This window comes from Cannabis sativa, chromosome 4, assembly GCF_029168945.1.
Source record: "Cannabis sativa cultivar Pink pepper isolate KNU-18-1 chromosome 4, ASM2916894v1, whole genome shotgun sequence".
NCBI lineage: Eukaryota > Viridiplantae > Streptophyta > Magnoliopsida > Rosales > Cannabaceae > Cannabis > Cannabis sativa.
In genome coordinates, this window is record NC_083604.1 from 43,434,896 (window position 1) to 43,453,279 (window position 18,384).

General features: G+C 29.3%; 1 protein-coding gene across 2 annotated transcripts; it reads right to left on the reverse strand.

Annotated features, from left to right (window-relative positions):
* Positions 1-14,966: 14,966 nt before the first annotated feature.
* Positions 14,967-17,648, reverse strand: LOC115711979 (uncharacterized). Of its 2 annotated transcripts, XM_030640183.2 has the most exons (8): positions 17,341-17,648; positions 17,150-17,252; positions 16,947-17,054; positions 16,720-16,829; positions 16,395-16,502; positions 16,258-16,303; positions 15,876-16,007; positions 14,967-15,308 (listed from the first exon to the last, which is right to left on the reverse strand). In XM_030640183.2, exons 1-8 carry the CDS (start codon positions 17,547-17,549, stop codon positions 15,225-15,227), a joined length of 900 nt encoding a protein of 299 aa, XP_030496043.1. In that variant the 5' UTR covers positions 17,550-17,648; the 3' UTR covers positions 14,967-15,224. The 2 variants fall into 2 exon arrangements, with proteins under 2 accessions (XP_030496043.1, XP_060970107.1); XM_061114124.1 differs by having other exon boundaries at positions 14,967-16,007; positions 17,341-17,635.
* Positions 17,649-18,384: the final 736 nt, after the last annotated feature.

Below are 18,384 nucleotides of genomic sequence, written 5' to 3' on the forward strand. Positions count from 1 at the left end.
AAATTAAACCAAAATTGTATTAATATCCTTAAAACTTAAGATTACACTTTTCACATTAGTACCATTTTCCTATTACCACTTCATCATACATTTAATTAATAATATTAAATTAATATTAATTAATCCAATTCGGTATTATGATATAATGCTTCCTTATTTATTTTTTTTTGAAAGAATGCTTCCTTATTTATTATTTAAATAGATAACCTCCTAATTATTATACCATTCAAATTATTATAAAAACTATTCATATTAGTATATTCCTATACAACTAATAAGGCAATAATCTCAATACTTCATTAGCATTTACTTCCCATTTATTTCAATATCTTCCCAAAAATAAAACATAAAATAAAATAAAGTATTCTCAATTCACAATTAATGTCCCTATCTCCAATTTATTATAAAATCCCACATTTATTATTTATATTCCAAAATTAATATCATGTTATCTATAATAAACTCATATTTATAATTTATATACCCAAAATTAATATTGTGTTATCTATAATAAACTAATAAGGCAATAATCTCATAATTATATACCATAATTGTTAGATATTAAATTTTATAATATTTAAAATTCATGATATCTTGTAATTTTAACCAATTACCCTAAATAATTAAGTAGTATAAATCGTACTCGAAAACCTTAAAAGGCACCAAAGCCATAAACAATGGTGTAACTCATCCATCAAATTTGTACTTCCATTTCTTCCATCAAAAAACTAATACCACTCATCTGGAAATTCTTTAAAAATACAAATAATAAAATAATTTTGGGACATTCCCATAATATTGAGAACATACTAGATTTTCATAATAATTTGACTTCCCAAATATATCTAAACCAATATATTCTCATTAGACCATTAGTGTTTCCACCTCCCTTTATTACAAGATCCTCAAGATTCTTATTCTTCAATTTACTTAATTAATTATAATATTAAAATATGAATACTAAAATTTAAAACACTTTCCTTTTATACTGAAAATTTCTAAAAAAATTTAAACCAAAACATAGCTAGTAGGAATTAACGTTTAAAGTAAACCCTCTTAAACTTTATTTCAGTTTAAGATATTCTTTAAATCATACCTTAACCAAAATAATACTTTTATTCTGACTAATAAATCCGTATAGTGCATAACTTATTAACTTAAAATATTATTGTGTCAAAATTTTCTTATACATTCAATACCGAAAAATATGAAAATTTAAACAAACTACCCTAAATAATTAGGGGCCCAACCATATAATAGGTGCTAGAGCCTTGTAAGGCGCCAAAGCCATATATAATGGCGCAAAATAGAATAAAATCAATATAAATAAGGCTATATTTATAATCATGATTCCAAAAAAGGTAAACGTACAAATATAATTATTACTCCCAAAATCTAAGAAAATGCAAATTAAATTAAATACTGTAACTGTAGAAACCATAATTATAGGAAAAATTAAGACTGATATCAATCAATAATTTTTTTGGCGAATATCGAATCAATAATTAAGTATACACAAAGCTTACGAAAATTAAGTAACGTCCTTCAATTTCGTCTTCGGCTAAGTGGTCGAATCGAAAATCCACCACATGCCTTTCGACAAAAATCGGGGGTTGGTCACATCCAATGTACAGTAATGGCACACATCAATAACAAAAACTTAACGCCGGCATTATAGAGAGAAAAAATATCAATGAAGATATGAATCATTTCAGCACACAAAACCATAATCCTGAATAGACCTAAATATGGACGGAAATAACAACAGGACTACCAAAATCCTACTTTACCATTGTAAAACACACATATATACATTGAAAAAGAAATCAAGAACTAAATTCTGATGAGCTTACTTTTTTGAATACCCAAATGAAGGGAAGAAAAATTCCAGAACTCAAAAAGAGATGATAAAAGAAACTATATACAAATATAGAATAGAAAGTACATAATTGAAAAAAGAAAAAAAGTTTAGATCTCAAACGAAGCTATACAAAGAGAAGAACAAACTCATCAAGTTATTACATAACTCAATCTTAGCTAAAAAAAAGCTCATTTTTGACATATTTATCAAACTAACACTTTCCCAGAAACAAAACAACAAACACATAAAGCTTTCATTTTTATTCTTAAATCTGTACATTGATTATCAATCTCAAAAACTCATTTGCACAAAAACTTCTTTTGCAAATTAGCCCCCACGGCCAAAAATAAACTCAAAAAATAAAATGGCGAACCTTGGTTGCAGAAGATCAGTAAACGTCAGATTGAGTAGAGGTAGTGCAAAACAATAAACGATACCACTCATATATATATGTATATTAATGGTCTTGGATATCCTATGAGTTTCAGAGAAGATCCTATAATCCTTAATTCTACTGTTTGAAGAAAAAAAGATTAGGATTTTCCAAGAAGTTGTCCCTCCGATCTAACTCACAGAAACCTGAAAAAGCCATCCCATGGTGTACGGCTTTTGAGAAAGAAGAATAGACAAAAATAAAAAAAAAATTGAGCTATTTTAGCTCATATTGAAAGCCAATCCTATTAGAATATTTTTTATCAAATAAAATATTTGATTTAATTTATAAAAATATAATTAATTATTTAATAATTAATTGGAATACTTTAATTATGGTCATATTTAATTACTTAATATTTAAGTTACTCAATTTAATTTTCAGAGTTAATTGTCAAAATATTTTGAGAATTAATTGTGGCAGAGATCTTGATAGAAAGTTTCACCTATATAAATATAGGGTCTCAGTCCCCGAGCTCACTACTCATTTTGTGAAACACAGTACATCGATCTAAAGAGAGTAAAGATAGCTTGGAAGCCTGATTACCCACATCAATCGATTTCTTTTGCAGATCAAAGCTTGTGTGGGACTAAAGGTCAAAGATTCAATGACTGGAGGTATTTCGATCCTTACGTTATATCGTGTATATATTCATTTATTCCACATTTTATATACACATTCATATATTTTATATTATTCATATAAAATTTCTAACAGTTGGTATCAGAGCAATTTTAATCTCTACCTTGATTTATTTTGAGTTTCATATATATATATATATATACATGTTATACCCAAAATTTTGTTAGCACTTTAGAGGGGGACACATGTCAAACTCGGAAGAATACGAATCAACAAATATAATGATGGTTATATTTGAAAATAGAATAACTCATTTAATGCGGAAGTGACAGAGTATATTCACAACTTGTTGACTATAAAGTCTTAGGCGAGATAAATATATGCAAACTGTTGCCTCGTGCATTAGTGAGAAACCATACAACTTCAGATGTATAAGGCGAGGCGTCAACCTTACTACGCATTAGAAGACGAGATACAATGGTCGATAAGACACTTAGCGTATAATACACAGTATACAAACTAAGTATAATAATCGGATAAACCCATACAACTAATAGCGAGGCGTCCATCTCACTATAAGAAGGCACGCTCGTGGTATCTTCACTAATCAGCTCCAGACATCTTTTAGTGAGATTCATAGCTTCGTCAAGTCAGTTCTCTCGAATAGAAGCTGACATCCAAATGATGTTGGCTGCTGAAGTTCACCTTGTCGCCAAAAACTGTAGTTGTCAGATGGAGCGTTATGACTTCAATATCATAAATCACGAGGCTCACATTATCAACCTCGGAAAGGTGTGGGAAAAGCTCTAGCTTGCTACCAAGATTTTTATTGCTATATTCCCAGCGAGATGTCCCAAAATGATACGATTTGTAACGTATTTAATACACGTTTATATTGACCCAGTAAAAGCGGACCAATCACAGCTATGTGATTTTTAGATATCAACCGCACATATTTTACGTGAAATGTGATCAAATCCCATGATTTCAGGGGATACTTGGTTAACGAAAATCTGCGTTAACATATGGTAACAAATCAAATAAAATATTTGATTTGATTTATAAAAATATAATTAATTATTTAATAATTAATTGAAATATTCTAATTATGGTCATATTTAATTACTTAATATTTAAGTTACCCAATTTAATTTATAGAATTAATTGTCAAAATATTCTGACAATTAATTGTGAGAGACCTTGATGGAAGGTCTCACCTATATAATATAGGGTTTAGGTGCCCGAGCTCACTACTTATTCTGTGAAACACAGTAAATCTATCTAAAGAGAGTAGAGGGAGCTTGGAAGCCTGTCTACCCACATCAATCGTTTTTTTTTTTTGTGCATATCAAAGCTTGTGTGGGACTAAAGGTCAAAGATTCAATGGATTGAGGTATTTCGATCATTAAGTTATATCGTGTATATATTTGTTTATTCTACATTTTATATACACATTCATATATTTTATATTATTCATATAAAATTTCTAACAGTTGATATCAGAACAGTTTTAATTTTTGCCTTGATTTATTTTGAGTTTCATACATAGATACATCACGAATTTTATGTGTATATTTTTTTTTTATATATATACATTCATATTTTATAATCACGGTTATATATATATATATTCATACTCAATCTATTTTTACATATATATTTATGTTCACATTCACGTTTATATATATATTTATATGTTGTATATATATAAACATGAAAAATTTTAATTTTTGGTCTGTTGGTTTTTCTTTCGGTGTTTATTTCGAATTCTATATACATCACTATATTTATATAGTATTATAGATCGATTTAAGCATGTAAAAAACCTTTGAAAAAAAAAAAATTCTAGAAAAATATCGTTCGAACCCGATTATTTTTTTGTGATATTAAAGTTTACATTTTACGTAGTTTTGTTGCATAAAATCTATATGGATCCCTTTATTATTATATTTAGAACATTTTAGATTTGAAAACACGTAATTTGGTCGATAGAATTTTCTTTTCCAATCGAGTTTTGGGTCAGATCCGTCGGACCCATGGGGAAAAATCAGGTCAAAATTGACCCGGTTGGAGGTTGATGAAGACTCAAACGACGTGTCGTTTTCCCTGTTTAATGGCAGCCATCGTTTATTGCAAACGACATGTGGATTAAGATAGTGAGATCAAATATAAAATAGAGAATATTACATTAAAATTCGTGAGTATGAGTATGGATAAACTCCTAGTCTATTTGTAAAGTTTCTTTAAAAGCATGGGTTCATCGCCCAATATATATGCATGGTACATCCAAATTATAGTGTGTGACAAGTTTAAGAAACTAAAAATTGTTAGACATAGGGTGGAGTCTTCATAGCATCCTCTAAATTAAATCCTTGTCGGTTGATATTCTTCAACGGGAGTGTACATATCGAATCTTGTCTAACCAAAGTTGTTTCTCAAATATTTTTGAGTTGTGATAAGGTTGGAAATTGACTTTATGACATGTACACATTTTAGAATACCTGTTATACAGTTAAAGTACAATTGTCAAAGATAAGATCTAGGACCAAATACCATAAATGAGCATTTCATCATAAAAGTTATAAGGTCTAAGGGTTACATATTTTATTATCTATCTCACAATACTAAAACTGTGGAATTAAGAATTGACTTGATTAATAGGAGCGATCGATCTAGGAACCTAGTTTCTAGAAAAGATCATATATTCTCTTAAACTTACACCTCAAGTATTAGATTAATTATGATTCACAACAACCTTTAATTTTAATAGTTATTGAGAATCCATAACTAATCATTAATAATCCACAAGTCATTGTTAAAATTCTAATAAGTCATGTTATTTAGTCATTACTTACAATTTCTAAACAACATGATGTTGAACAATTTGCTCTTTAAAGAGTATTTTGATTCATCCTTAAGATGACTTATTAGAATAATAAGATCAGTGTTTTCTAGTGATTACATTTTGTACAATAAGAGTTCAACTACAACATTAATTTGAGACACAAATTAAAGTATGGAATGCACAGAATTTAAATGGTGGTACAATATGCCATGAATGAATAAATGAATATCCTAAAGAGCAATGAAATCCAACTTTAGTAAAGTTTCTTAATGGGGTAGAGAACATTCATCAAGCATAAGCTTTTCACCAATGAATACTCATTAGGCAACATGGAGAAACATAAGGATATAAAACCAAATTCATTGCTAAAAAGTTCATTTTAAACTAAGAATCAATAACAAAGGAGATTTACATTCTCAGTTGTCTTTATAAAAGATTCTATTATAGTAACCTTGGCATTTGTTGCTCATTTTAATTCATTAATCAATTCCAAATAGTGAACTAGAGGTAGGGGTGGCAATTTGTGTTCACGGGTCGTGTTCGTATCGTGTCGAGACCCATGTATAACAGGTACATGCTCGACCTGAACACGACCCGTTTAATAATCATGTCAAAAAATAAAATTCGAACACAACCCGTTTATAAACGGGTTGACACGACACGACCCATGTAACCCATTTATAAGCAAATTTTGTTTAAACATGTCAATTAATAACATATTTATGAAGTACTCAATACGTTTATAATCCATTTATGACATGTTAAAGTACTAAAATAACTTTAAATATAGGTCATTAACGAGTCAATTTCGTATTAGTCGTATCGACCCGAACACGACCCGTTTATTAAACGGGTTAGACGAGTAAATCCTAACACGATCCAAACCCATTTAAGGCAAACCCAAACCCGCTAACTCTCGTGCGAGTTTCGAGTCGTATTATTGTGTCTAACCCGTTTTGCCGACCCTAACTAGAGGAGAAGGTATACAGACAACCATAAAAATTTTCCTCTGATAATAGTGAACATATGCAAGCCTTAAAAGCCTACCTATAGATTAAAACAAATTTCTTACAATTGGTATTTCATTATGTCATCTTTTCTTTATGTTTGAAAAGAGCATTATGGAATTAATTATATAGCAGAAGGTCAGTGTGAGTAATATTTATTTTATATATAGACAATATGTTACTTGCAAATGATGATAATTTTTTTTATATAAGGTGAAATAATTCATATCTCAAATTATTATTTTGAGATAAAAAATATAAATAACATATATAATTTTAATTAATTAGAGAATAACCACAACATCTCTGATTAAATAAAATTATGTATTATTCATCTAATGTAACTTTTATCTTTAAGTGTGATAAATTCAACTCAAACCAGCATCTGAAAAATGATCTGAAATGAGAATAAATTAAGAACATTCATTTGCTTCTATTTTTAGAAGCCTAATGTATGCCTAATAGTCTGAATAAGACTTTGTATTACATTAGTTTCAGTGTATTAGAAAACTAAAGTTAAGACCACTTTATTTTTCATACAAAGTGATGAGGTGTCTTTAAGATACTATATTCATACATATTTTTTTAAGATGAATTCACCATCTAGAAATATAGTTAACTAATTAGATTCTAACGTACTTCACTGGTTATATTGATTCACGTAGATCGATATTTTGATTACGTCCTTAAGATTACCAGTAAGTTGTATCGTGGAGAGCCTTAATTGTTATTTCCATTATAGAAGTCAGATTCATTTATTTTGAGGATACATCTCGTATGATGTATTATAGAGTTTCATAGTCGGCCTAGAGTTCAGAATTAAAGTTTCATTAGGCCATTAAGAAAATTTTGCAATAAATTCAGCTATAATATTTATGGATAATAACTATAAGAGTACTAGGTAGAAGCTAGCATATTGCCATTAAGTATTTAGCCATAAAAAGATGTGATAAGTGGTCATTAATCATGCAAACTGAATTGTGTGATCGCATATCCTTGACTAAAGGCATGCTGCAACACAAATTTAAGGATCGTAAAGTAAATATGAGAGTCAGTTACCCCATATGTAATTTTTGGTTTGTACAAAATTATTCAATGAAATTCTAATTTTGATATTTTCTCATATTTATGTGCACCTTAATTTCGTCTGAGAAAATTATCATAAGATGACTAGAATAGATATAAGGTTTAGGGTTTATTCGCTTAATTAGTACATTGCCACATTAAGTACATTATTATATATAAATATATCGTAGTACATGGAAGATAATACTCGACATATAATGACGACTATCGCTATGATTCATATGTTTATTATGTAATGAGGAACGTTAGATTTTAAGTGTAAACTAATTTAAATACTGACCAAGTAGGAGAATGTTAGAATATTTTTTATATGGTAACAAATTAAATAAAATATTTGATTTGATTTATAAAAATATAATTAATTATTTAATAATTATTGAAATATTATAATTATGGCCATATTATTTAATTACTTAATATTTAAGTTACCCGATTTAATTTCTAGAATTAATTGTCAAAATATTCTGACAATTAATTGTGGTAGAGACCTTGATGGAAGGTCTCAACTATATAAATATAGGGTCTTGATCTCCGAGCTCACTACTCATTATGTGAAACACACTAAATCTATCTAAAGAGAGTAGAGAGAGCTTGGAAGCCTGATTACTCACATCAATCAGTTTCTTTTACAAATCAAAGCTTGTGTGGGACTAACGCTCAAAGATTCAATGACATGAGGTACTTCGATCCTTAAGTTATATCGTGTATATATTCGTTTATTCCACATTTTATATACATATTCATATATTTTATATTATCCATTAACATTGTTTGAAGCTTTTATTGGGCAAAAATGGGGAAAGTTAGGAATTATGCAGATTGTGCGGATAAATGAAGGATGTACTATAGTCAAATTGTTAATGAGATATTTATAATCAATTTTAGTCAATAATCAATATAATGAAAAAACCTAAATTAGATTTCATAATTAAAACATATAAACCCTAAGAGTTTAATCATAAAATTCTTCAAACTTACTCAATAATTTTAAACATGCAATATTAGGAGAAAGAGAATTTACCAAGGAATAAAACCCCTAAAGTTTTAAGATTAAACAACAAAAAATTCAACATAAAATAATAATGAAATTAATATGTAATTAAAAAATATTAACTTATACATATTAATTATTATACAAAGTATAGGTCTTAAATTATATACAATTAACAATCTGATAACACATGTTAGAAAAATTAATGATAAACCCAAAATTTGTATATAATATAGAGCACAATAATAATAGATTATAATTAAGTATGCGTACCTGATTGATACATAGTAATTACTACAATTTGATAAAATTTGATAGTGTAATAATATCAACTAAGTCTTCCTCTCTAGGTCTCTAAATCAGAAGTAAATTTATTTTATCTAATTATCAAAAGTATACAATTGTGACGAGACAATATGTATTTATAGAGTTAGGGAGAAGACTTAGCTATATAACCCTAGTTGGAGTGTGCCTGCTCATTAAATGCTTCAGTCAACTAGAAAAACTCACACTTCTGCTTCACCTAGACTTTATACACAGATGTTAAGCCTAGTGACGTACCCAAGATTTAAAGTGAGGGAGGCGTAATTTTTTTTGTAAGGCAGGGGGCTAAAGTAAATTTAAAAAAAGGAAAAAACAACACTTTTTTATGGAAATTGAACCATTGACCTCTACCCTATATGTAGTATAGTTTAACCATTACACTAAAACAAATATTATGTTTATAAATACCATTTTTTATTACAAATATATGTTGTAACTAACTAAATTGCGTATATATTTTTTTCTCATTTTTATCAAGGAGGCGACTGCCCCGCCTCGCCTACATGTGGGTCCGCCCTTGGCTAAGCTTATTAACTATTGATCTTCAACAATATGGGCTAACATAAAAAAAAAAAAAACTATTCAATCAATCCAAATTTCAATAAAACTAATAAAAGTTAATGTAAGCACAATTAAAAGTCTAATATTTAAACCAATGCAATTTACTCTATAGGTAAAGAATAAATAGTTGATGCTCTAAATTTATTTTAATAATATACATACATCTATATAATTTTTATTTATATATTTATATTATATATATATGTTAAAAAATTATTATTTAGTTGGTGTAGAGAATAAAACTAATATTATTTTAATAATGTAGGAAAAATATAAAGAAGATGATATAGATGTAATTTGATGTACAATAAAAAAATTAAAATTTTGGTGATAATGTATTTTAAAAGATGGAGTTGGAGTAAAGAAGCTGTTGATGTTGTTGTTCTTTTTTTGATAAACAAGAAGTTGTTGTTTTTATAAATAACAAAACGTGGACAAAATTTCAAATATAAAGAGGTAATTAATGATAATGATAAAAGGTTAAATGTCAGAAGACCAGGTCCTGATAAAAATAAAATAAGGTAATGGGAATTTTTTGTCCAAGTGAAAAAAAGGTCACAAGTAAAGATTAAATCTGTTAATTAAAAAAAAGAAGTAAAGATTAAATATCTATATCATATATAACCTGGTTTGTATGCCTATATTCATATGAACTGTGTGCGCTTAGTATAGAGAGAAGAAATTACATACGTCGTTACTCTCATGTTCTTACATCATTTGTTTTTAACTATTAGTTTTATGTATATAAATCTTCGACACGTCAAAATCAAATCACGTACAATGTTTCAACTCCACAAAGGAGAACAACGTTAATATAATAATGTTATTTTATATTTATATTATATATATACACACACTCAAGAAGAATGTGATAAGATCTCTCAAATAAAATTAGGACAAAATGGGCCTACCCCATTTTGTTTTTCTTCTTATAAGAATAAAGGTTTCTTATAAAATAATTGATGTTGGTGTTGCCTTCATTCCCTATAGACATAACACAATAGCAATGAATGTTTCTCCCTATCTCACTTGTGACACTGTAGTAGACCATTAATGATAATATTATTAATAATTTTATATGATTTTCGCAGAATATAAAAAAAGAAAATGAATTTGTAGAATATATATTTCTTATTTTCTTTATTGGACATTTTTATTTGGGAAGCACAACCAACTCTTAATAAGGGCTGCCAGCTTCACATGTTTTTGTCACTTTTCTTCTTTTTACTCAAACCAAAGCTTGGTGGGCAGTGGACTCCAATCCCACATGCCTCTCCATATCCTGTCGGTGGAGTAATTATATTAAACCCCAAAAATTAAACTCATATTTAAAATTATTATTAGCAGCAGTAGTACTGTGTAGTAGGTATAAAAAAACAAATAATAATAATTATCCATTTGACCCAGTTTTTAGTTTTCCCTCTAGTGTTTCTTTATGTAAAATATTTGTTTATCAAATAATGCACTTTTTCAATTTCCTGCCAAATGTGTATCAACCTTTTTGATTAGCTTTATGATTATCACCATCAATTCAATACCCATTAACATAATTTGGTTTTTAGTACCACAAACGTTCCATAGTGACACGTGGTGAGCTATGACAGGGTAAAATAGCTTGGAATAATGACCATTACCCAAATATGATTAATTACACACGTGTTAGACTAGTATAGAGCGAGGGATAATTATTTTTTCTCTTGTTCAAACAAAAAAGTAGGAATCTCTTTTTTTATTTTTAAAGAAAAAACTTTTAATTTTATTATTGGTTTTTCAGAACTTAAACGCAAAGGAAGTGATCCATAATTAAAATATAATTCAAGATTGATTTAATTTTTTTTTGTTTTATAATCATCCAATACGAAAAGATAACTTGGTGAAGTCTGTGAGTGAACAAGTTTAATACCATATTTGTTTGGTAAAAAGCGTACAAAACGAAACTTATTAATTTTCACCAAAAGAATGGAAACTAATTATTGCCGAAACCAAAGCAAAGAATGTATGGCTAATGAAAACAGGCCACGTGGTGGACCATATAAAATAGGGTCCATGGTTAAATTAGGCAATGTACAAGTCCGTGTGGGGGCAGGTGGGACCAGCCCACTTCACTATATAATATATATATAATACTTTTTCTATTATAATTATTTTTTGGGAAGTGGGACCCGATTCGAGCATACTGATGAGTGATGAGATGACAGTGACATTTGTGAAAGAGAGGATACAGCTGGCAGTTGGTTTACTGTTGTGCAAAAGTGAACTGTGAACCACACAACACACAAAATTGAGAGAAAAATCTAGCTACTGACCTATTTTTCTATTTTGATTACAATTGACCGGAATTGCTTTTGATTGGTGGAAAGGGTAATAGGGGGCACAGCCTGGAGCCAGCTCAGCAAATCCCACCGTCAAGTCAATTACCTTTCGTTGCAAAAGGTATTTTGTACGGAAACCAGCCGTTTATATATTCGTTTTTAATTGTTTCACTCTCTGTGGATTGGGTTTGGACCAAAAAGGGCAAAGTTTAAGGCTTGTAATTGTTATGGGCTTGGGGTAATTTGCCTTCTAATCAAATGATTGGGTAGAGTCCAAATCTGGAAACATAAACATAAAACAGTTTTAAATTCAACAAATTATATTATTATTTTTTTTTTTTTGATTTGGAACAAATTATATTATTCGAATTAAAAATATTCCCATTTTCAGATATTAGTTTATAAGTGAGATACTAAATATCAAATATTTTGGATGTGTACCAAAGAATAAATCTGAAGTATTGTTCCCTAAAAAAATCTGTAGTATTGTTTTAATATTCGATAAGAATATTTTGGTCAATTTTTGTCAAATATTATATTTGATATTGATAATAGCTAAATAATAAATTAAAAGAGGTACCAAAAGGAAAAAACAGTGTAAGTATTATATGAGCATTGCTACACTACAACTATTAAATAGTAACAGAATGACATGTTAGCAAATTTTGTAAAAGATATTACATTAAATAAAATAATATTAATATAACATATTTTTGGATAAAATCAAAAGATTTATTAATTAAAAATTTTGTTCAAAATAATAGAACTTACTTTAACAGAACAATTCTCCAATTAAAGTACACAACCTGTAGAGAAACAATAATCTTTTAAATGATGCTAAACATGATTTTTTTTTAGTGTTTCTTATTTTATATTTATGACAAACTTAATTTTATGCAGTATGGAATGGTTTAAAAGATTGATATAAATATTATGAACTTATTTTCTTTTCATTACAAAAATATTATGTAATATCAAACTAATATAGAACATATATCACAGATCTCGTCTATCACTTCTATCATCATTGTAACAATGGTGAAAATAGAATATTTAATTTTAAAAGCCAAAAATTTATTATGTAACTATTTTTACTTTTTAATTTTAACAACAAAAAACAACAATATATTTTACAAATTTTATTTTTATTTTTATTTTTTATTTTTATGTAAGTCGAATATGAGGTCCAAATCCTGCAAAAGTTTATAGAAAATTTTATAAACTGAACGGACTAAAAATTTATAAACTAGAGTGAACGTGAAAATTTATAAACTAGAGTGAACGTAAAAATTTAATTCAGAAGATTAAGAAACATAGATTGCTTGTTGAGATCGTTAAGCCATCATTCTCTCTCTTGTTTCTCACTATTCTCCTCACTCTATTCTTTCTTCACTCAATTATATATATAAATAAAGAAATTAAATTTAAAATTTAGTTTTATTTTTTTGTGAAAGAGGAAAAATTAAAGAAAATAATTTGATTCTCGTTTTAAAAATTAAAAACACTTTTACAGAACATATTTGAAAATACTTCAATTTTTCTAATTAAAAAAACAAAAAATTAATTAAAAAAGTATTACATAATCACCTTTAAAGCGTTGGAGGTAATGAAATGAAAATAAACTAATTTTAGTACATTTTAAAATAAAATGAATGATAATTCTAATGCTTTAGAAAGAAAATAATATTTTCATTAATTTTTTTTTTATACATTTTAAATTTGATTCTATTCTATTTCTATTTTCATTCTTATATTTTTATTCCTCCCAACCAAACTCCAATTAATCATTTTAATTTATTATAAAAGCCAATCTTAAAGTAAAATTTCCAATATTATTGGTATTTTTTTTTTTTAAAAAAGTTCCATTATTTCGATAAAATTCTTTTATTAACCAAGAAGAAAATAATTAGTTTTATTTGTTTTCAAGTAGTGAAGTTTGTTGGAGGGTGAAATGTATTTGGATATTTCCTACTTTATTAGGTTGAGTTGTAAATAAAACATATGAATAAGACAGCTGGTTAAGGACTCTCTCAGAACTCTACAGTCAAACCAAACAACGTAATCTCCAGTTCTATGTTTTCCTTTTGACTACCCCCCTTTATTTTAATAAAATGCCCCACGAAGTATACATACTATTTTTGTTTTTCCATGGTATCTAAGTATATATAATGTGAATATTGTAAAAGTAATTGTCCAAGACGAATAGTCTAACAGTCAAGCAACCGAGCTAGATGGAATTAACTAATCTAGTTTTGTGATTGTGAGACGGAGAGTCAGAGACTTTCGGCGGAAGAAGCTTTACCATCTTTAGCCATGATCCAAGATAATACAAAGTTTTATGGCAATTGGTTATTATTATATTAGTCTAATTAAAAATGAAAAGTAATCTACGTTTCCTTGAAAACACATAAGAAGCTGCCTCTTTCAAATATTGAAAGAGTGGTCACTAGAATAAATTATCCTGAAAAAAAGAGTAAAGGACATTGGATGGTTTTACCATCGAATTCAATTGACGTTTTTTTTTCCCAATATACGTGTAAGTATGAGCAAAGCACAATTATGTTCATGGGATGAGTGAGCGATTTTGGAAAGTTTCCTAAAAGAGTCAAAATACCATATCAAACAAATGTATATGTATTTGCAAATTAAAAAAAAAAAAAACAAATAAAAAAAATGTAGAGACCCAAGCCTCGAAAGAAGGCTCACCTTGTTCAATAGTTGTTTGAGTAGAAATGCCTAAATTTGTTTTTTGGGGCATGGAACCCATGTGACAATTGATTCTTGGTCGATGCAAGTTTTAATTATGAAACATGGTGGATTCAATTCAAGCATCTCCATCTTCTAGGTGAACATTGAACAGTATATTGTTTATACTATTCATAGCAATATGTATGGTATTCATATTTTATTGGACTGATACATTGAAAACACATTCATTGTGTAAAAACAAATTAGATAAATGAATTGACTAGCAAAGAAAAGGTTACTTTCATTTATAAAGTCCAGTAGATGACATTAAGTTTGGCAATTACCAAGCATTTGTTCTTTTGACTGGCAAATCAATGCTTCATTACAAAGCTTAAAATAGAAATTTTGATAATGCAATTAAATTTCTAAATGGGTCTTGTTCAAGAGTCTTGAGAAGGAACACGAAAAGATCTTTGATAATTAATAATAATAATAATAATAATTGATTTTAAAAAATCCTGCAATGTTAAAATCTCATGTCTTCCATACCCGAATGGTGCCGTCAACGGAGGCAGATATCATGCAGCTGTCCTTTGGGTGATAACTCACACTTGTTACCTGCCAAAGAAAAACAATATGAAGAAAAGACAAAACAAAATAAAACATACCCAAGATTCTATTAAAAGCTTGTTTCTATAAAACTAATTGAAAGGGAAACTAATTGAAAGAGAAAGCCACGCTCTCTAGGATATCCCTCTAAACCAAAACTCTACATGTTAGGCTGGGGGAATGGGGGACCAGCTTAAGTGTGCAGAACTTAAAATTGTGATTTGTCAGCACATGGCTATCTAAATTTGATAAACTAAGGAGAGTAAAACCAATAAAAGAACTTACTATCAAACGTGGAGGAAAAGATCATGTGTAATTAATTGGACCATCCTCCATGAATTTTACAATGAAGGTACTTAATTGGATATCTAAAATGGAAAAAGTACACTAAATAATTACAACAAGGCCCTCTCATTCTTGGAAACATATGGGAAGCTTAATCCATTTCTAAACTAAAGAATTATTGATCACTTTCCCTACAGAAACTATTGTCAAGAATAAGGTACAAGTACAATGACCATTATGCATTGTTAAAACAAAATCTGCCAGAAAGAATTGGAAACATGCAGCCTTTACCACTGAAGAATGAGCCCGGAAGCTTGATACCACAGATGCGTCTACCAGATCCCAGAAGTAAATGAAACCATCCTCAGATCCACCAGTTACATGTGCATCAGTGTTTGTAAGGCAGCAATCTAGTTTGTATGACTGTTACAGAATAAAAGCCACTTGAATGATTTATCCTATTTAGTAAGAAAAAAAACTTGAGACACAAAAGTAACAGGATAGATGAGTAACAAAAGAGCACGAAGGATATCAACTTCATATCATAGAAGCATAAGATTTCAATTCAAACTCGAGCAAAATGATGATCTAAATTTTTGAAGAAAAGGAATGTCACTCGCAGTGGAAGTAGCAATTTAACACTAAACAGAGAAAAAGTAATCTTTGTACTAACCTTACAAGTATGACCTTTATATTCCTGTAGCAGTTCACCACTAGACCTATAACGTAAAATAATTACACCAAATGTCAGTCCAAATCTTATTAGATTAAATTAAAGGACTATATAGACGAAGACACAATGATTTTTACCTATCCAGAAGACGTAATTTCGAATCTAGGCAGCTCGCTAATAAGCAATTACCATCATTTGACATTGATATACAGTTGACAGGCTGCCCCAAATCATCAGAAATTTCCCTATATAATAGAGAAGAAGAAGGTTTAGAAAAACTCATTAACACATCCCATAAGAATTCAATGCAAAAGTTTAGTGTTCAAGCGAGCAAACCCAAGAAAAGGAAATTGAATTATAATTCAGGTAGAAAAGAAACTTCCAATTGTTCAAAAACACAGACTACTCCAAGAACACAAAAATCATGTTACTTATAACAATTTCACCATGAACAGAACTTACCTACCAATGCGAATGTCAAAAGTTCGGACAGTTCCGTCTACACTCCCACCAATAATTTCAGTTTTAGTTAAGCAAACAGACATGACACTATCTGAGAATGAGTCAATAATCTGCAAACAGCAGTAACCAAAAAAATTAAATGAATCAAATTCTAAAAATTCACCAATAAAAAACAAACCGCTTCAAACCAATATGTTCCCAATTGCACAAGTTCAAAGAAACGTAACTTGAATTGGCTCGGTACTATGAGACCTACAGTCCCAAGCACGCAATGACTGATCATAACCCGCCGAAACCACCACGGACGAGTATTCATTGAACTTCACAGCATTTACCTTTAAAACAAAAGCAAATTGAACAAAATTCAACTCCCTTACACAAAACATCACAAAGTTTTCTTCAAAATAAGAAACGAAAAAAAAAAGCAGACCTCGCCTTCGTGGCCGCGGAACTTTCGAATGACACGGCCAGTGGCTACATCCCAATAGAAAACTTGTCGATCGCCGCCGCAAGAAATAAGCTTGGAGTTGTCCCTGTTGAGGGAAATGGCAGAATCGAATAAACATTGGGAAATCGAAGATTTCAAATACAGAAAAACCCGGACAAGAAAAAGAATCTAACAGTGTGACATGAACGTCTCGAACTTCACGACCATGAGACTTGTAAGTCTTGATGTGAATTCCCCGGTGAGGGTTCCAGAGACGGATTGTACGGTCCTTGCCGCAGCTCAGACAGTAGTTTCCATCGGCGTTGAACCTTGCGGCAAGTACTGCTCCTTCGTGCCCTTTTAATACGTTCACCTCTTTCGTTGGCAGGTCCGCCGAGCTCATCTCTCTCTCTCTGGCAAGGTTTTGGAGGTTGGTACTTGCTGATTATTCAGAGGCGGGAGTCCACCGTCGGAGAAGAACTTCTTCTTGGGCTTTTGATTTGGGCTAAAACCTGGTAACTCAGGCCCAACCATGAAATATGGGGAAATTTAAAAAAAATACTGAAATTTGGGTCACTTTTGCAAAAATACTGTCACACGGAAAAGTTTTCAAAAATACTGTGTTTTTATAAAATACCAGTAGAACACAAAACATAACAACTCAAAACAACAGTAGAACAACTAAAAAATACCAGTAGAACACCAGTGAAAACTTAACACAGTATACTGTAGTATGAAACTTATAAAAAAATAGAGTAAAAAAGTAAAAAATACCACCTGACAGTATTTTTGTAAAAAAATGGTAAAAGTTAGTATACCATGTAAATTTTTCTATGTTTTATTGACGTTGGTAACACTTTTATTTTTAAATTTTTTAATCACAAAAATAAAAATAAATTTTTTATTTTTAAACTTTTATTTTTTAAAAACAAAAATGTGTTCTGTAAATATTATTTCATTTTATTTGTTAATTTATTTAAGTCGAGTCCAGGGAGGTCAGAATCGGGAGTGGGTCCAAGTCTAGGGCCAGGCTCAGATTTGATTTTCAAAATCTATGTTAGGGTCGGAGTCTAAAATATTAATTAAAAAAAATTGTTTAAAAAAAAATTTAAAAGTGATTTTTTATGTTTTAAAAATTTAGATTCTTAATTAAAAAATTAGGGGTGTTCGCGGTGCGGGTGGTGCGGTTTTTGACTATTTTTTCAAACCAACCCGCACATGCAGTTCTTTTAATTTCT

Excerpts from the sequence above, each read along its gene's own strand:
- LOC115711979 (XM_061114124.1), bottom strand. The coding sequence starts at position 17,549 with ATGAGCTCGGCGGACCTGCCAACGAAAGAGGTGAACGTATTAAAAGGG. Across the intron at positions 16,830-16,946 it reads ATAGTACCGAGCCAATTCAA|ATTATTGACTCATTCTCAGA; the intron begins GTTACGTTTCTT and ends TGCTGTTTGCAG. Across the intron at positions 16,503-16,719 it reads TTTGACATTCGCATTGGTAG|GGAAATTTCTGATGATTTGG; the intron begins GTAAGTTCTGTT and ends TCTATTATATAG.